Source organism: Dromiciops gliroides, chromosome 2, assembly GCF_019393635.1.
Source record: "Dromiciops gliroides isolate mDroGli1 chromosome 2, mDroGli1.pri, whole genome shotgun sequence".
NCBI lineage: Eukaryota > Metazoa > Chordata > Mammalia > Microbiotheria > Microbiotheriidae > Dromiciops > Dromiciops gliroides.
In genome coordinates this window covers 296,162,522-296,183,243 of record NC_057862.1, presented here as the reverse complement: position 1 = coordinate 296,183,243, position 20,722 = coordinate 296,162,522, and the positions used below count along the sequence as shown (strand labels likewise).

At 40.5% G+C, this 20,722-nt stretch overlaps 1 protein-coding gene across 1 annotated transcript in view; it reads left to right on the top strand.

Annotated features, from left to right (window-relative positions):
* WDR25 (WD repeat domain 25) overlaps positions 1 to 20,722 on the top strand; it is a 252,348-nt gene that overhangs the window by 161,370 nt on the left and 70,256 nt on the right. The window contains exon 3 of the mRNA XM_043983615.1: positions 10,810 to 10,957. Within this exon, the coding sequence (XP_043839550.1) occupies positions 10,810 to 10,957 (148 nt within the window). The remainder of the gene's footprint in view (positions 1 to 10,809; positions 10,958 to 20,722) is intronic.

Sequence of the window (20,722 nt, the reverse complement as noted above, 5' to 3'; positions counted from 1 at the left end):
GAACTCCTGAATCCAGGGCCGGTGCTTTATCCACTGTGCCACCTAGCCGCCCCCTTAATTTACTATTTATACTAAACACTTAGCAATTATTATCTCATTGGATCCTCAGAACAACCCTGGGATGTATGCGCTATTATTGTCTCCATTTTACAGATGAAGAAACTGAGGCAAAAGAGTTAAATGACTTGCCCAGGGCCACATAGCTAGTAAGTGTCTGAGGCTGGATTTGAACTTAGGCCTTTCTGACTCTAGGCCCAGCCCTAGCCACTGTGTCACCTAGCTGCCCTCAATCATCCCCACACCATGCCTTTGACCATCATCTCTGCCTCTTCCCCACTAGGAGAACCTTTGTCTCTACTCCAGGAACCAATACTACTAGCTTTTATAGGTGAGCTCTTGCCTTATCTTGCCATTGCTCAGGCTTCCATTGCAATCTGTTCCTAAACCATTTCATGTAAGCCCTTCCCTCCACACCACCCCTCCACGTTCTAGCTCCCCTTCCTGTGTCATCTTCCCCCAGTGGAATGTGAGCTCCTGGAGAGCAGAGACTGTTTTGCTTGCATCTTTTTTATCCCTGGTGCTTAACACAATGTCTGGCACATAGTAAGTGCTTAATAAACACACACTCTCTCTCTCTCTCTCTCTCTCTCTCTCTCTCTCTCTCTCTCTCTCTCTCTCTCTCTCTCTCTCTCTTCTCTCTCCCTCTCTCTCTCTCCCTCTCTCTCCCTCTCACTCTTTTTCCCTCCCTCTCTGTCCCTTCCTCCCTCCCTCTTCCTCTCCTCTCTTCCTTCCCCCCTCTCTCTTCCCCACCTACCCTCTCCCTCTCCCTCTCCCTCTCCTCCTTCCTCTCTCTCTTCCTTTCTCCCTCTCTCATCCCCCTCCCTGCCTCCTTTCTATTTCTGTATTGCTCCTCTCATCATCTTTCTCTCTGTCTCTCCTCTCCCTCCTCTCTTTCTCATCCCCAGGTAGCTGTGAAGATCAAATGAGATAAGGTAGAGAGCTCACTCAGTGAATGAAATAATTAAGTAAACACCTTATAAATGTAAAACCTTTAGTGACTCTTAATTGCCTCTAGGATAAAATATAAATTCTTCAGCTTAAGTTACTCCATAATCTGACTGCATCTGACTTCCCCAGCCCTTATTTAATAAACTCGTTTGTTCCAACCATGCTTTACTATTGGCTGTTACCCCACTTTGCTGTACCCTCTTGCATCTATGCTTCACATGGGCTATTCCCCGTACCTGTAACGTATTCTCTTCTCAGGTTCACCTTTCTCACAAGCTCCAGGCTCACTTCGTTTAGGAATGCTTTCCTGAACCTTCCCACATCCTTGTTAGTACCTCTATCACCTTGTATTATACTTATGCACATACATGTTGTCTGTCACACCTCCCCCACCTCCCATCCCTTGTAGGCTCTTTGAAAGCCCCATGATTTTTAAAGACTCTCCCCATTGTCCATCATAGAGATGCGCACACAGTAGGTGCTTAATAAATGTTTAATTAAATTAGGTGTCAGCAATATAAAAGAACTGATATACGCATCGGAAAACCTGGGTTTATGTCTTGGCTCTGCTCTAGCTGAGTGACCTCTGAAACTTAGGTTTTTCATCTGTAAAATGAGAACAATAATTCTTTTGCTCTTTTAGTTTATTAAACCTTTAAGGAAGGGAACATTTATATGCTTATGTTTTTGTTAATATAATCCAAATAAATTTGAATTTTTAAAACTGGCTGTTGAAATACTTTTCTCTCCCTATATTACAAAAGCTACATTTTTCTAAGGAGAAAATCCTCTTTTAGCACCTGAATCCTCCGAAGTTTGAGCTCCTTCTGACTTTGCCAAAATGTGCTTTTTCATCTCCATGGGGAATTTCATCCACAGATCGGTGTTCATGGTGTGATCGCTGTTTACTTTTTTCCTTTGCTTTTTGAAGACTACTGAGCTCATTAAGAAAGAAAAAAACACTGGTATAGTGAAAATCAATTCAAGGAGATATTGCCATTGGAAAATATTATCTTTTAAATCAAGATTTATAAAAAGGAGCCATATGATCCCAATTTGGGAAGGATCCTCAAAGGGTTTCTGTTATAATCCCTTATCCCACAAAGGAATTCCCTTTATGGTTTATTGTTATTAATATTATTATGAATAACCATTATTAAAAGTTGCTATTTACTAAAATAGCGCTTTTTAATTTCCAAAGTACTTTAAATCTGCTATATCATTTAATCCTTATAGAACCCTAGGAAGTAGTAGGTTGGGCAGGTAATATTGTCACCACTCTTCTTGCAGTCACCCAGGTTTGCACTCAGAGGAATGTGATCCACTCTGTCCTCATGTCCCATGTTCCAGTCACAGGTTGCCAAACCTTCTTGATTCTGTGTCTCCAACATCTCATATATGTTTCTTTCTCTCTATTCACATAGCCACTATCCTTGTTCAGACCCATTACACCTCCTTTCTCAACTATTATAATACCCTCATCATTGGCTCTCTTATTCCAGTTTTTCTCCTCTCCAATCTGTCCTCCATAGAGTTGCCAAAAGAATCTTTCTAAAGTACAAATCAGACCATATTACTCCAAGCTCAAGAGCCTTCAGTGGTTCCCTATTGCTTCTGGGATAAAATATAATGAAGTCCTATAGGATCTGGCAGAGAACCTTTCACAGAATAACAGAATCTCAGATTTTGGAAGGGTTAATAACCCTTCAGCAACATGTGACTGGAGATAATTTTCCTTTTGCTTAAGGACCCCCAGTGAGGGAAAAACCACCACTTCCCACAGCAGTTCACTTCTACTTCCCCATTTCTATCTAGGGCACCATTATTTTTCTAGTGTTTCAGGCTTAAAATTGACCTCCAGATTGAGGTAGACCTCCCTCCCTCAAGTCTATCTCCATTCCAATCCATCCTTTACACAACTGTTAAAAAACAATTTTCTTTAAATGAAGATCTGACCATGTCACTGCCTTATTCAGTAATCAGTCAAGCATCTATTAAGTGCTTCATGACAGGTATTGTATTAAGTTCTGGGGATACAAAAAGAAGCAAAAGACAGTCCCTGCTTCAAGGAGCTCTGGTGGAGTTTAATGGGGAAGACAATGAACAAACAAATATGTACAAACAAGCTATATACAGGATTAATAGGAAATAATTTAAGAGAGAAGGCATTAGAATTAAAAGGAATTTGACAAAAGAATTCAAGAACTGGAAATTGCAGGGATGCCCATCAACTGGGGAATGGCTGGTGGCATATGATTGTGATCGATTAGTACTGTGCTAGACGAAATGATGAGCTCAGTGATTTTAGGGAAAAAAAAACAACCCATGAAAAGACTTGGAGAAAATAATAAAGAGCGAAATAAGCAGCTCCAAGAGAACATAGTATACAGTAACAGTTATTGCTTTGAGATGACTTTGAGCAAATAAGTTATTTTGTCTTTTATAAATAATACACATAACTATAAAGGTCATATGAAGAAGTAAGTACATCCAGAGTAAGAACTGGTAAATAGAAGTATGTATAGAATAATTATACCTACCTACCTACTTACATATCTACCTACATACATATGTGTGTGTGTGTGTGTGTGTGTGTGTGTGTGTACACACACCACTATTTATGTCTAATGGTAGCAAGGGGAGAGGGAAGAAAAAAGAAAAAAATTATATGATCATTTTGTTGTATATTTGAAAGGAATAGCAAGTTGTGCATGGTAGATTTGCAGTTTCATTACAATTGTCTTTTTTAATTGTACTATGTTATGAAAATGCTTGTTTTATTCCAAAAATTAAAAATTAAATTAAAAAAGAATTAGAAAAGACTTCCTCTAGAAGGTGGGATTTCAGTGGGTACCTAAAGGAAATCAGGGAAGTCAGTAATCTTGCAGAGGGGGGGCAGTGCTCCAGGCATGGGGGACAGCCAGAGAAAATTCCTGAATCAGAGAGATGGAGGGTCTTATTTGTGGAAGAGCCTGTGGGGGTTAGTGCCACTGGATCAAAGAGTAAACCCCAATGGTTCCCTGTTGTCTCTAGAATAAAATATAAACTCCTCTGTTTATTTAGTCTAAACCTATCTTTCCAGCCTAAATATGTGCCTCACTTGGTAGTGCACCCAAAGTGGTTTTCTTTCTCTACTTCTCACACAGCTGTCTTTCCATCTCCGTGCCTTGGCACTGGCTGTCCCCAAGTCTGGAAAGCACTCTCTCCTCACCTAGGCCTGGGAGAATCCCTTTCTTGAAGACTCAGCTTAATCACCACCACAGCCTTTGCTGATCTCTGCAACTACTAGGGCTCCCCTGCCTTATCTACCTTGTTTTAAAACTTTATTTTATATTTATCCTGTATGTGCTTATACATGGATGTGTTTTCTTCTCTGATAAGTTCCTTGAGAACAAAAAAAAAATTCTTTTTTTCTTCACATCCCCAGGCACATGGCAGACACTTAATAAATGCTTGTCGGTTGATTGATTTCTTGATTCTACTTTTGGATAGCTTAAAACTAGCCTAAATCTCTCTCTCTGCAGCTTCCTTCCATCACTGATCATTTTGCCTTGGGCCAGCCAATAACTATCTGGTGACCCAAAGTTCTCCCTTTAGGCTAAATATCACCATTTCCTTCAACCAGGCCTCATTGATGTGTGATGGAATTAGGGTCAAATTGATTTTGAGTCGTCCCAAAAGAATTACAAGACTCAGTGACTCAGTTTCCCAAGTTTTATTGCAATACTGTGAGTGACCACAGGGAGAGTATCATGGAGGTGTCTCTTGAATAGGGAAAGAAAAGATAGTTATATTTATAGTATGGATTAATTGATTATCAGTCTCATTATAATAATCTCCACCTTAGGGAGGTACAGGAGAGGGCCTATCCTAATTTGGAGTTCCAGGAATCCTAAACCAACCCCCAAGGCGGGTACCTTTTTCCATGGAAGTGTGTTTTTGGGGTTTACATATCATAAGGTGAATTTGGGGACAAATTTGGCCTTTTCTGCACGTCACTTTTTGATTCCCATGTCCAGTTTCAAAATATTTTCATTTATCAATAGAATTTCTATGCCCTGTCAGTGTATCATTGTTATGGTTAAGGTCTCCATGACCTGCCTCTTTATATTCTTGTTATGGGTGCTGATTAATGTGGGTAATGAGGAACCCAGGCCCTGACTTGTTTCCCAAACCTTAAGTTATCCATTAACTGGGGTCTGAATCCCTTTTAGAGCTCATATCTAAATTAGAGCTTTGGGTCTTAGGTTTTTCTGTTAACCCCCCTTTTGCCTCCTATATCAATATGACCCTTCACCATTCTGCTTACCCTCCTTTGGATGTTCTCCAATCAATTGGTGTCCTTTTTTTTTTAAGTAATATAAATTTTTATTTATAGTTTTGGGTTTCCTCCTTCCCTCCTTCCCCTCCCCCCCTCCCTGAGGCAGTAAGCAATCAGATATAGATTATATATGTACGATTATGTAAAACATTACCATATTAGTCATTTGGTATAAGAAAACTTGAATAAAAGAAAAAATGAAAGTGAAAAATAGCACGCTTCAGTTTGTGTTCCATCAATATCAGTTCTTTCTTTGGAGGTGGATAGTATGTTTCATTGATAGTCTTTTGGGATTGTCTTGGATTATTGCATTGCTGAGAATAGCTAAATCATTCACAATATTGTTGTAACTGTGTACAACATTCTCCTGGTTCTGCTCACTTCACTATACATCAGTTCAAACAAGTCTTTCTGAAATCATCCTGCTTGTCATTTCTTATAGCACAATAATATTCCATCACCATCATATACCACAGCTTGTTTGGCCATTCCCCGATTTATGGGCATTCCTTTGATTTCCAATTCTTAGCCACCATAAAAAGAGCTGCTATAAATATTTTTATACAAATAGTATTGATGTCCTTCTTAAAACAGAATGCTCCTATTAGTATTAGCAAGGAAGGGACCAGTGGAATGATTATCATCTTATGCCTCATCTCAGCATAAGATTGCTTTGTTGGACACCATATTAAACTAATGACATGTTAAACATTCCTACCTTTTTTTTTTTTTTAAGTGAGGCAATTGGGGTTAAGTGACTTTCCCAGGGTCACACAGCTAGTAAGTGTTAAGTGTCTGAGGCCGGATTTGAACTCAGGTCCTCCTGAATCCAGGGCTGGTGCTCTATCCACTACACCACCTAGCTGCCCCCATTCCTACCTTTAAAACCCCCAGATCTTCTCAGCAAACTGCTGTCTAACCATGTATCCACCATCTTTTAGTTGTGGAATTGATTTTTTGACCTCAGATGTAAGGCAGAAGATGGCATGCATCCCTATTAAATTTTGTGATTTCCCCAAATATTATAGCTCATTACATTTTTTTTAATCCCTAACTGTCATCCATTGTGTTAATTATCCTTAGCTTTGTGTCATCTGCAAACTTGATAAGGATGCTATCTATTCCTTTATCCATATCAGTGATAAAAGTGCTAGGTAGCAGAGGGTCAAACCCAGTTCCCTAAGGAGTCCTCTCTTCAAAGTGATGGTTGCTTCTGGGCGTTACTGATTTCTCTTTGGGTCTGGCCATTCATCTGGATTTCCCAGATTAATTTCATATTATGACCCATTTCATGTAGGGTTGTAGCCATGCTGTTCTTTCTGTTACTGTTAAGGACAACTCCACACCTGGGATCCTCACCTCTGCCTTGCACCTTCCTTCAAGAGTGCAGCTTCAGTTCCATATCCTATACAAAGCCTTTTCTGTTCCCTTCAGTTATTAATGTTTCCACTCCTGAAATTGCTTTGGGTATACTTTGATTTATATCTACCTCCCAGGGTGGCTGTGAGAATAAAATGAGATAATTATTGTAAAATTTTCCGTAAGCCTTAAAAGTTCTGTATAAATTCTAACTGTAAGGCAGCTAGGTGGTAGAGTGGATAGAGTATTTGACCTGGAGACAGGAAGATTTGAGTTCAAAACACTTACTATGTGACCTTGGTTGAGTCATTTAGCTTTTGTCTACCTCAGTTTCTTCAACTGTAAAATGGGGATAATAATAATCATTTCCTTCAGGTTTGTTGGATATAAGATTTATAAAGTTCTTAGCCAGCACTTGGCACATATTAGGTACTTAATAAATGCTTATTTCCTTCCTGCCTACCTTATATGTGTGAGTTTAGTATCCCCCTCACACTTGTAGCTCCTTGAAGGATCTTTTTCATTTTGTTTTCTTTGTATTCCCCCAGTGCCTAAGGGCACAATACCTTATCTGTGGTACATCACTGATAAATATTTTTCAACTTAAATTGCTGAGTATCTGGGTTGTTTTTTTTTTTTTTTTTGGTGAGGGTTCATTGACTTTACTGATCTAGGCAATCTTCAGTGAGGGAACTATGTCTTCTAGTGCAGTTCTGCAACTTACAGTCTTAGAGTGGTACCTGGGGCACTGAGAAGTTAAGCCACTTGTCTAGGGCCACAGTTTCCAAGGTGGAACTTGAACCCAGATCTTTCTGGCTTCAACAATGGTCTCCTGTAACCACTATGACACATGGACCCTTGAATATCCATTTTATGTATGAGAAAACTAAGGTACAGAGAGGTTATGACTTGCTAAAAGTCATACAACTTCTAAATGAAAGATTTCTGATGAAAACTTAGGTCTTCTAAATACTAATAATACAGCTAGGATTTGAACCCAGGTCTTTTTACTGTCTCATATCAACATTATCTCCTAAAAGGAACACTAATACATGGTTCTTAAACAGCTACTGGTTATCCTCCAGTGATGGATAACAAAACATGGCATTCCATTTTTGGACAGTTTGAAATGTTTATTATATTTAGTGGATATCCCTTTCCTTACAATTCCTCTTGTTTCCTAGTTCTATTCCCCCAGGACCCAGTAGTTTAATGGAAGGAACTCCAGATCTGAATTCATTTCTCTCACACACACAGATGTATATATGTATATACATCTGTGTGTATGTATAGATATTTTTAATGCTGTGCCCGCTGATTATGAATAATAATTTGTAATAATCCCCCTTCTGTAAAAAGGCTAGCTTAGAGAGCAGTCCCCTACCCCCCCCTTTTTTTAGTCCCTCCCCTTCTAAAGAATGTCAAAAGCATTCCAACTCTGCTTAAGGCATCTGGGCAGGACCCCACCCAAGTGGAAAACCTGATTTCTGTGTAGGGTATAAACAGAATCCAGTTTGGGTAAATTCTCTTGGCAGGGGTTGGAGGTGGGGAAGGACCCCTGCCTGCCCTTGTTCCCCTTTATTAGAGTTTAGGGCAGCCTAGCTCATGAAGGAGAAATCAAACCAGAAGGAACTTGGTCGGGCTGGCCAGATTGCTAGAAGGAGCTCAAAACTCATGATCAGTCCATGCCCAACAATGTGGTAATTGGGAGGGACTGGTAATTTCTAGCCCAATTCCTCATTAAATGTCCACCAAATCAGGGCTGAGTTTTACTTGTCAGAAAAGTTTCCTGTCAGAAGGTACACACCTGATTGAAGGTGTTTTAGAATCTCCCTTGGGCTCTTTGGTTACTGAGAGAAACTGCTGACCATCAATTTATGGATTATTGACTAGCCTCATTAAGAAATTGATCATTAATATCTAGAAATTTTGTCTCTAGGAACTTTTACTCATGATATATCCCCCATATATGTGTGTATATATATATATATACATATATATATATATACATACACACATATCTATATATATTTTAGTTGTTTTCATCTGTAAAATGATGGATTCAGACTAGATGACCTTTGTAGGTCATTTCAACTCTAAATCTATGATTCTGTGAATGACTGTGAATGACATCATTGCAACTGATACTTTTCTTCTGAAGCTGATGAAAATTCATTCACAAATCACTATTTGCTCTGTTTTTACTTCTTGCTCAGTCTCTGAATGTGTAGGCCATTTGTACATATAGTGGCTTTGAAACACATTTTAAACCAAGATCTGTACATTTGGGCTCCTTTTCCCCATCACTGACTGCAGTGGTGTGAGATACTAGAAACTGACTTATTTTTTTTAGAAAAATGACCCCATTCTTTGTGCATGTGTGTGTGCATGTGTGTTTGTGTCTATCCAATGTGTCTGTGTTTTGACTGTTAGCTATATATAGATCTGTTGTACATTTGTTCTATTTTAGATGGTACAGCTAAAAATCTTGGATGGCAGAGAATGTGTATGTTAACCTGGTCTCTGATGGCATCTGCTCTAGTGCACAATAAATACCTTTAAATAGTATTCAGTACTGTTAATAGCATCCAGCATTTTTATTAATTACTTTAATGATACCATAGATAGCATGCTTATCAAATTTGTGGATAATATTAAGCTGGAATAACCAAATCGGGAGCCAGAAAGATCTTGATGGTCTGGAATGCTATACTGAATTTGAGGAGATGAAACTTAATGGCAACAGATGTCCTGCACTTGAGTTTAAAAAACCACCTTGGCACTTACAGGGGAGAAGGGGAGAAGGGGGTAGCTAGAAAGGGGTGCATGTGAAGAAGGCCCAGGAGCTTTGCCAACCTCCCTGGTGTACTGAGGGAGATGATAATCCTAGTATCCTCTGGCCTGGTCACACAAAACTTAAAATATTAGGTATGAATCACATTTTAGGAAGGACACAGTGTGATGGAGGGACTGAAAACCATGTGAAGGGTAAGCTGAAGGAACTGGCAGTGTTTAACCTGAGGAAGGGAAAATTGGGGGCGGGATGGGGGAGGCGAGAGATGGAGGAAAATATGATAATGTCTTCCTAATATAAAGGATTGACATTGGAAAGAAGGATTAGCCTTGTTTTACTTCTCAGAAGAACTAGGAACAATGGGGTAAAAGTTTCAGAGCAGTAGATTTCTCTCCTTCATGTGGGGGAAGGGAAGGAAAGGGAAGGGAAGGGAACAAGTGCCTATCCTATGGACCAGATAGTGTGCTAAGTACTTTACAGATATCATTTGATTTTCACAAAAGCCCTGGAATTTAAATGCTGTTATCATCCCCATTTTACAAGTGAGGAAACTAAGGCAGACAGAAGTTGTGACTTGCCTAGGGTCACACAGTTAGTGTCTGATGCCAAATTTGAACTCAAGTCTTCCAGACTCCAGACTTTGCACTCCATCCACCATGCCACCTAGGAAAAAGATGTTCTAATATCTAAAGTTGTTCAAAAGTAGAATGGGCTTTGTCAGAAGATAATGGCCCTTGTCTTTCCCCTTTCCCCCACATTTGTGGTAGAACAGAAAGAGTACTGGATTTGGAATCACGGGACATGGGATCAAATTCTAGCTCTGTCACTACTTGTCTGTAGGCAGATCACATCCTCTCTGGGGCTCAGTTCTTAATCTATGAAGCTGGAGGATTGAATCAAGTGATCCTTAAGGTTCCTTCTAGTTCAAAATCTATGATTTATCACTGGATCTCATGGATGACTGTAACATATAGCAATGTATCACAATAGAAGTATAAGCAATATGCTCTGTGAAGTCTGTGAAAAGAAAGGCCAATGGTTTCAGAGGAGTCAGCTGGGCTTAGTGGCAGAAGTGCTGTACTGGGAGTTAGGAGAGACCTGGGTTTGAATCCCACCTCTTACACTTAACTATTTATGGAATCTCATGTGAGTCATTGATCTCGAAACTCGAATTTCTTCAGCCTTAAAACACAACTAATAAAACTTCTGTTGTCTGGCCCACAAGGCTTTTGGTGCTTTTTTTGGGGGGGAGGTGGGGAGGTGACTACACATTGAGCAATGTGAGATTTTATCACTTAGAACTGCTTGTCTGTCTTTTGCCCTAAAGGTATGGGATGCCTTAGACACAGGTCGCTGTTTGAACACCTATTCTTCTCACAGCAGTGCTGTTCGTGCTGTGCAGTGGTCCACCTGCGGAAGACAGATCCTCAGTGGTGGCTTTGATTCTGAGCTTCATGTAACAGATGTGGAAACAGGTACAGTTTGTATGTCATGATTAAACCAATGAATTTCATTCCAGCCCTGGCTGCCCCAGACCTGGGGGCATGATCTGGGCTTTCTGCACTGCAATTCTCTGTAATACACTCAGTGTTCTGACTTATAAAAAATGTCTTTGAGAGAAATGTCATTCTAGTTTCAGGACTGCCATAAAATCAGCCCCATGACAGGCTTCCCAACTAACCCCAGAGGATGAATATTAGCTTAGTCTCTGCCAAGCCTCTTCATTTTATGTTACTATAGGGCCTGATAAAGGGATGGATTTTTAATAAACCTTTGACACTTCATTTGTACGAAAATGGATTTAACTTTATTACAGCATCGTTGGTGGAGAATCCGTTTAGCATTTCTGTAACTTTACATTTTTGAAAGGCAATAAAGAATCATTCTGGCCCATGAGGAAACCTCTCCAAAAGAGTTGAGCTTTAATGCTCCAAATTGAAAAGGCATTCATTCTGGGGAGATGGATTTGTGTCTGGACGAATCCTTGGGGGCCATTGGCTGAGAAGGGAGCTGCCCAATTTAGCAGTGCTGGGATTCGAGCCAAAAGAAATGGAAGAAAGGACAGCTCATGGGGCAGGGATGGGGGTGGGGGCATGGATTGGATTCTTATAGCCTATCAGGAATGCAAGAATCACAGAATTGGATCATAGACTTTAAAGCTGGAAGGGATCTCAGAGGTTATCCATTCTAGCTGCCTCATTTTACAGAAGAGGAAACTGAGGGCTATGGTAGTATATAGTAGAGCTGAGATTTACTTTTCTCCAGGCCAAACCTCCCAAGTTCATATAAGTGGTTCTACTATGACCTGGACTCAAGCCCTTTACCACTGGGGTTGCCTTCCTCTGGACCCATTCTAGTTGATCAGCATCCTTCAGTTCTGGCACCTAGAACTGAAAGGAGTATTCCTGGTGAAGTCTGACCACGGGACCATCACCTTCTTATTCCTCAAAGCTTCTCTTAATGCCAGCCAAGGTGGCATTAGCTTTCTTAGTTGCCATGCCATCCTGCTGACCTATATTGAGCATTCAGTCTTTGAGACACCCAGATCTTTTTTCAGACAAACTGCTGTCTAACCACGTCTCCCCATTGTGGACTTGTGGAGCTGATTTTTGGTAGCCAAGTATAAGACATTTATCCCTATTGAATTTCGTTTTAGGTTCAGCCCAGGGCTTTGGCCTGCCAAGATCATTTTGTGTCCTGATTCTGTCATTCAGTATGTAGTTGTCCCTCCCAGTTCAATGTCATCTACAAATTTGATGAGCATGCTATCTGTATCTTTATCTAAGATAAAGATCTTTAAACAAAAGCAAATCTTGTGGGTGAGAGTGAGGGATAATGCAAGGGCAGATCATGGGCTCCGTCAGCATCCCCTCAATTTCAGGAGGAATTGAGAAATTGAAGCAGGCCTCCAGCACATTGGGTGGATCCTCTCTGCCAAACTTAAGGAAGGACATGGATGGGTTGTGCTCTGTGCTTTGTAGAGAACAGAGATCACAGAACCATTTGAGTACCTGAAGGTGCCTTACATTTACCTAATTCCAATGCCTGCAGGCTGCTAAGTGATACAGTGGATAAATGTCAGACCTGGAGTCAGGAAAACTGGAATTCAAATTTGGCCTCAGAAGTTTACTAGTTTTGTGACCTTGGGCAAGTCACTTAACCTTTCTTTACCTCAGTTTCTTCATCAGTAAAATGGGGATAAAAATAGCATCTACATATAACTAGAAAATAATAAAATACTTTTACGATTAAAAAAAAATAGCATCTACTTCCCAGAGTGGTTGTGAGGATTAAATAAGATATTTGTAAAGTGTCTTGCAAACTTTGACATGCCATATAAATGCTAGCAGTGGTGATGATGATGATGTCTGCAGTGCCCTGCCCATACTGTTCCACCTGTTCATAGGATCAGATCAGAGAATTTACAATTACATGATTATTTATCCAACACCTTTATTTACAGATGAGGAAGCTGTTAATTCCCTGTGCTTCCTTTAAAGCTCACATCAGGCCTGCACTTGGATACAAATACTGAAATACAGAGGTATAGGCCAAGAAATCTAGAAAGCAGTTCATGTGTTAAAGGTGTAAGAGGCTTTAATGGACTGCAAGCTTAAGAAGTGGGAACAGGGTGATGTGGCTGCCAGATAAGCTTCTGCTCTCCTCAGGCCACATTTATGAAATGACTGCATCCCAGGCCAGGTGGTAATCATCCCCCTTGGCACAGTGAGGGCAGAGATTGTATTTTATTAATCTTCATTTATCTTGCCATGTTGAGCAGGGCCATGGGTGCTTAATAAAAGTCTATTGAATTGATTGAATCAGGAAAGGAGTAGAAAGCAGTGATTTGGACTCATAGGGGAGTCTCCTTTGGCTGTACTCAGTCTGTCCTTTTTTTGTGATGGCAAATTACTGTCTGAGTGCTTCCCCCTCATGCTTCCCCTCTCTCATTTTTCTTCCCTGTCCTGCAAGGAGAAGTAGGGAAGAGGGTGGCCAGAGGGAGCAAAGAGAAAGACCACACTTCCTTTCCTCATCCCACCCTCCCTGCTTGCTTAAGTGCATGAAATGATAGATGGAAGCACACAGGGAGATGTAGGGACTGCCCCCTTAACAATTTGTAACGACAGGTCCTCAGACTGCACAGTTTCAAACAGGCTGTGAGGCAGATCAAACAAGGGTTGGGACCCCCCCTTTTCCAGATGAAGAAACTGAAGCTCAGGGAGGTTAAGTCACTTGTCTGACAAGTGATAAGAACAGGGATGGGAGCCCAGGCCTTTGAACTTCAGTCCCCGGCTCTTTCATGCATCTGTTTGCATCATGACATCAGGTGTTATGGTTTCTGGGAAGCTAAATTCACCTGATCATTTGCGGCCCATGCAACACAGTGTGGAGTCCAAAGACCTAGATTCCAGGCCTAGATCTGCCCCTAACTTGCTCTGTGACCCTAGGCAGGTCACAGCCTCTGAGCCTTAGCTTCCCCATCTGTCACTTAGAGAGAAGAATATTACCTACATTACCTACTTCATTGGGGCAGAGAAATGTGAGCTCTTACAGACCAATGGAGTGTGCGGTGTCATCAACTTTAGTATCTTCTCCCCTCTCTCTCATTCACACTTGACTGTCTTCTTTTTTGTGTCTGCTTTTCTCTGCTCTTTAGGCTATACTTCTTCCTCTCTCTAACTTCTCTGCCCCAGCAAGGTTCGATTCCATCCCTCCTGAGCTCCCAGTCTAATAGAAACGCACAAACAAAATAATGTAATGGGTTTTGTTTCCCAGCAGTACCCAGGGGGTTATCCACATAGTGTATATTGTCATTAGTGAGGATTTGGCAGTGAGGACATTTATTCTGGGGTTTGAAATCAATACAGTTAAAAATCTGTGGATTATGAATGTCAATATAAGAGTCCAAAACATGCTGTGTTCCCCTCGTGAAGCCATATTTTATCTGCTTAATTTATAGCACCGAGTGGTTGTTTGACTTAGAGAGCCACCATGAATCAGCACTTAAATAAAAGTCTCTCACAGATTAATTATTTTTAGTGTGCTTGTCTCCTCAGTCTGTAATCTTCCCGGTTCAGCATCACCAGTGCTTTCATTCAGGGCTATCTCAGTGGAATAGTGGTCTGCTCCAAGGACCTCTAAATGTTTCCTGTTTTCTCAGTCAACTTCTTTGAATTCTTGATTAACTGGCTTGCTAAAGTCGCCAGATATAGATTCTCTATTTCTAACTGGTTCCCCCTTTCATTTGCTTTAAATTGCCCCCATCCAGTTACTTGTCCCTACTCTTACAAAGGCAAGGGAGTGATTTTATTGCTGAATAAAGGGATAGAAACCAGCCACATCCCTCTGTTTCTCCATGGGGTATCACTATTATTTTGCATTTGATGCTGATAAGATTTGGAAATGTTAGGCCTTTCTTTGATAGCTGTATTTGAGGGTTCCTGGCAAGAAAGTGCTAGTATAGTAGAAATAGAATCAGAAAACCTGTGCTACTTGGTTCTTTTGAATTCTAGTTCTTCACCTCTACAAACCTCAGTTTACCCAGCTGCTACATGTAGATAAAAATACTTTCATGATCAAGTTCATGTGAGGAGATATCTTTGTAAATTATGAATAAAAATCAGCTCTTCTCTTCCTTCTTTTCTTTTTCCTTCCTCACCTCTATTCTTTCTCCTTCTCTCTTCTTCTTTTCCCCCTTTACCTCCTCTTTTGCCTCCTGTTCTCTACTCTTGTTCCTTCTTTCTTATCTTCCTCTTTCTTTTCTTTCTTCTACTCTTTCAACTTCCCATTTTCTCCCTCTTCCCTTCCTTTTCTCATCTTTCCTCCATCCTCCAACTCCTTTTTCTATTTCTCTTCTCTTTTCTATGTCTTTGTCTTCCTTCTTTCTCTTCTCATATACATTCTCCTTCCCCTTCTTGCTCTCCTGTTTTTAAACGGTGAGAATTAATTATTTAAACTTACTTTATTTTTGTATTTGATGATGCTTAATGAAAAAAACTTTATATCTATTTAGATTTTATTTTCAAAATTACATGTAAAAACAAATTTTGACATCAATTTCTTAAAACTTTGTGTTCCAACTTCTCTTGCTCCCTCCCTTCCCACCCCCACCCCCAAGAACTCAAGCAATTCAGTATAAGTTATACATGAGTAGTCATGGAAAACATCTCTACATTAGCCAGGTTGTGAGAGAAAACAGATAAAAACAAAACTTCAGATTAAGGAACTGTCAAAAATTATGCTTCAATCTGTTTTCAGATACTATCAGTTCTTTCTCTGTAGATGGATTGTAATTTTCATAATCTTTCAGAGTTATAGTGGATCATTGTGTTGCTGAATATAATCCTTCACAGCAGATCATCTTACACTATTGCTGTTATTTTGTATGTAGTACATTTCACTCTGCTTCAGTTCATGTAGGTCTTTCCAGTTTTTTCTGATAGCATCTTGTTCATCATAACTTTTATATAGTACCTTAAACTTGACAAAGAATTTTCTTCACAAGAGTCCAGCAAAGTAGGTACCATACATTTTGCCATTATAATCAATCATCATAACTGTTTACCTCTATCCTATTCCCTTCCCACGATATTTACTCTATTTTCTATCTTCTTTTACCCTATTCCTCCTCAAAAGTGCTTTGCTTCTGACTGCCCCCTCCCTTTCTCTGCCCTCCCTTCTTTCACCTTTCTCTCCTTATCCTTTTCCCCTCCTACTTTCCTGTAGGGTTAGATAGATTACTCTTCCCAATTGTGTGTATGTTATTCCCTCTTTGAGCCCACTCTAATGAGAATAAGGTCTTTGAGCTAATTCTGTGTTCTAAATTTTCTTCCCTTCTCCCTGCTCAATCCTCCCTATGAAATCAAGCAATTCAATGTAAGTCATACATGTGCAGTTGTGCAGAACATCTTCACCTTCCTTGAAAGTGTTTCACTTTTTACTGCTCCCTCCCCAATATGCCCTTCCTTCCCCTATCCCTTCCCCCCCATCTCCTTCCCCTCCCACTTTCCCTCAGGGAAAAATATATTACTGTACCCACTTGAGTATGTATGTTATTCCCTCTTTGAGCCAATTCTGATGATAGTAAGGTTCACTCACTCCCCCACTCCTTCCCCCTCTTCCCCTCCCCTCCATAAGCTTTTTAAAATTTCCTTGATGTGAGATATATCTCCTCAGTCCACCTCTCCCCTTCCCCCTCCCCCAGTACATTCCTCCTACCCCTCAACCCTATTTTAAAGATGTCATCATGGGTTAGCTAGGTGGCACAGTGGACAAAGCACCAGCCCTGGACCCAGGAGGCCCTGAGTCCAAATCTGGCCCCAGACATAAGCCACCCCACACTGTTTGTCCCACAAAGAACCAAGGATAAACAAAAATAAATGTTTTACAGATATCATCCCTTCATATTCAGTTCAGACCTGTGTCCTCAACTACTATATTACTGAGAAAGTTCTTATGAGTTAGAAGTATTATCTTCCCATGTAGGAATGTAAACAGTTTAATCTTTTAATATCCCTCGTGATTTCTTTTTCCTGTTTACCTTTTTATGCTTCTCTAAGGTCTTTTATTTGAAAGTCAGATTTTCTATTCAGTTCAGGTCTTTTCATCACAAATGCCTGAAAGTTCTCTTTTTCATTGAAGTCCCATTTTTTCCTCTGAAAGATTATACTCAGTTTTGCTGGGTAGGTGATTCTTGGCTGTAGTCTGTAGGGGCCGAAATTTAATATATGGAGCGTTAGTTGGGTGACGCCAAAATATTGGGGTCCCAGAAATAATGAGGGACCTCTAGGTTAAAAGCTCTCTCCCCTCCAAACTGCCCTTTTAGATATTTCTCCCAGGCCAATAAGAAAGGAGCCTTACAGCTTCTTTTCCACAAAAGGATCAGATTTTATTACTTGGGAATTAATTAAACAACAAAGGTGAAATTAATAAAAATCAAAGATAAGGAAATAGGGAAAAAGAAATACAGATAAATCCTTTTAACTCTAACCTAAGTCTATACAATCCCCAGATTGTTTCAAATTAAGCTAATTCAAAGGAATGCAGGGTTTATTGTGTACACTCACCACACCTGGAAAAGTCTGCTAGCTTTCTCGCATCAACAGGAAACCGAGCACGCGCGCGCGTGCGCGCACATACACACACACACACACACACACACACACACACACACACACACACACACACACACACAGAGAGAGGCCAAGTGTGAGAGTGTTCTCCAAGCGACTCCTCGCCTCCCCTCAACAAGTGTTCAATCTCCCTCCCCCAAAAGGGGAGGTCCTTCAAAAACTGCCTATGGAGAGTTCTCCTTCTGACCTCAGTAGCAGGCGTAACTTCAGGGTGGGCCAGGTGTGGCCTCTCCCAAATGAGTCAGCTAAATCCCAATAATTTTTACCACATTCCCCCCTTGTTTCTTTGAAAAACACGTGAGGTTTGCTCGATGAAACAGCCAAAAATAACAGTATAATACCCTATGCTAACAAACAATATGTTAATAACAATATAGAAAAGGGAGAAAGGGGAAATTTTGTCCAGAGGGGCAGTCCCTCATGAACCAGAACTTTGACACTGACCTGCAGAGGGAGGGCCTCTGCAGAGAATACATGTTACAGATGGTATATATAATAACAGAAGGGAAAAAAGAAAAACAACAAAATGAAACTGTTCATTTAAAGTCCTTGAGATCTTGTCTTCTTGAAGTGGTCATCAGGAAAAAACTGGACTCTGGTCTAGACTCTGGTTGTCTCTGGACTCTCTTCTTTAGCTGTTGACCTGTTGGATTTTTACTAATGCTTAGCATAGCATTGTCAATGCTCAAATTACAAGTCCCAGTTCCTTTGCCCTCTGGAATATCATATTCCATACCCTCTGGTCCTTTAATGTATATGCTGCTAGATCTTGTTTTATCGTGACTGTAGCTTCACAGTATTTTAATTCCTTTTTTTTTAGCTGCTTGTAATATTTTCTCCTTGATGTGGGAGCTCTGGAATTTGGCTGTAATATTCCTGGAGGTTTTCCTTTTGGGATCTCTTTCAGGAGGTGATCAGTGGATTCTTTCAATTTCTATTTTACCTTCTGCTTCTAGAATATCAGGGCAATTTTACCTGATAATTTCTTGGAAGATGATGTGTAGACTCTTATTTTGGTCATGGTTTTCAGGTAGTCCAGTGATTTTTAAATTATCTCTCTTGGATCTATTTTCCAGGTCAGCTGTTTCTCCAAGGAGATATTTCATATTGCCCTCTATTTTTTTATTCATTTGGATTTGCTTTACTGTATCTTGGTTTCTCATAAAGTCACTAGCTTCCATTTATTCATTCCTAATTCTTAGGCAGTTATTTTCTTCTGAGAGTTTTTGTATCTCCTTTTCCATTTGGCCTTTCCAGCTGTTGAATTTTTTCTCATGACTCTCCAGCATAGCTCTCATTTATCTTTCCATTCTTTCATCCACCTCTCTAAATCTTCCTTCTGTGAGATGAGGAGGAGACCGATAACACAATGAAGGAATACCGAGTAAACTAGATGTCTAAGTTTGGACAGTATGGTACCCCAACACGCTCCAATGCAAAAAAATGAAAAAACCAAAGGGAAAATGACATATTCGATCATATTTTAAACTGGACTGGCTTTTTCCTTTAAAACAAGACTTTTAGAGGCTTAAAGTCTTTAAGGGAGATTAGACAAAGGGAAAGTCTATGGGGGGGGGGTATTTGGAAAATCCACCGAATTAGCTGGCTTGTGGCCAAACTAGGGAGGGTGGGAGGGTCCTTAAGGTCCCTTCAGGGTCGCCAAACTGTGAGATTTAAAATTGGATATTAGATCATAAATCTCCCCTACTTAACCTTTCCCTTAATTTATCTCCCAGACTAGTAAATGGAAGAAGCTTTTGGTTTTCTAGATAGACCTTTTATTGTTATGGTAGTCACAAGGTGATGTTGATTAGAAGGATAGAAAAGTAGAAACACAATACAAATCATCTTAAGTCTAAGCTTAGTCTATATTCCTTATGAAAACTCACCAACACCGAAGGCCACCTTTGGAGAGAGAGAGAGACCATCTGAGCAGTGCAGTCAGGAGACCAGCAGAGCAGGAAAAAGCCACACTTCCATTCTCTCCTTGCCTTTTCAGCTCACACCCCGGAAGTCAAGTGCATAGCAGGCAGTCTGACATGCGCAGCAGGTGCACTGGCGTGCGTAGCTCATGCCATTGGTCTCCTCCCCGAAAGGGTGGTCCTTAAAGAAAAACTGGCTTCTTTCAGTTATCCTAACCGACTGTTAAAAAACTTTCATATTTTTTTTACCACACTTCTATCTCTCCTACTTTCTCTTCAAAGTCCCTTTTGAGAGCTTCCGTATCCTGAGACCAATTCATATTTTTCTTAGAAGCTTTGGATATAGGGGCTCTGAGGTTGCTATCCTCTTCTGAGGGTGCACTTTGATCTTCCTTTTTGCTAAAGAAACTTTCTATAGTTCTCAACTTTCTTTGCTTGCTCATCTTGCCATCTTTTACTTGACTTTTAACTCCCTCTTACAGTGGGGACCTACTTCCAAGCTACACTGTCCCAAGCTTCAGAGGGTCCCAGGTGTTTCAGTTTGAAGGAGGGCAGGTTTTTCTCTTGCCTGGCCTGTTCTCTTGTCTGAAGATCGCCTCAAGCCAATTTGCTAATTATTCAGCCAGCAGAACTTTGTGTGCTGTGGTTCCTAGCCCCTCCCCCATCTGGACTTCCCATAGCTCATGATTTCTTCCTGGTTCCCTGCATAAGCTTAATTCCAGTAGACGCTGGTGCTACAGCTGATTCAGAGGCTTGGGGCTAAGTTTCTGTGGCACAGCCTGCCTGAGGACTGTGTCAGTGTGATCGTGGGGTCGGACTTCTTACAGCCCAGCACGGCCCCCTCTAATCTGTCTTTGGCTGGAAAATAATCTCAGCCTGTCTTCTTGTGGGTTTTGCTGCTCCAGGGTTTGTTTTATTGCTGTTTGGGGGTTAATTGTGTCAGGAGCTCTGTGCATTTCATGTCTTCCTCTGCCATCTCCAGTCGCTATCTATTGCTTTTCCAGCAATTGAAGTATATTTTCATACTTTTGTAGCATCTCTTTACCTTCAGTGGATTCCATACAACTAGTTCTTCTCCCAAGTCTTCTGCCACCAAGACCGTTCAAGACACCTGCACTCAATTTAAAAAAAATTAACATGTTTTTAACATCACTTTTATTTTCCATTCAACTGTGAGCTCTAAGAG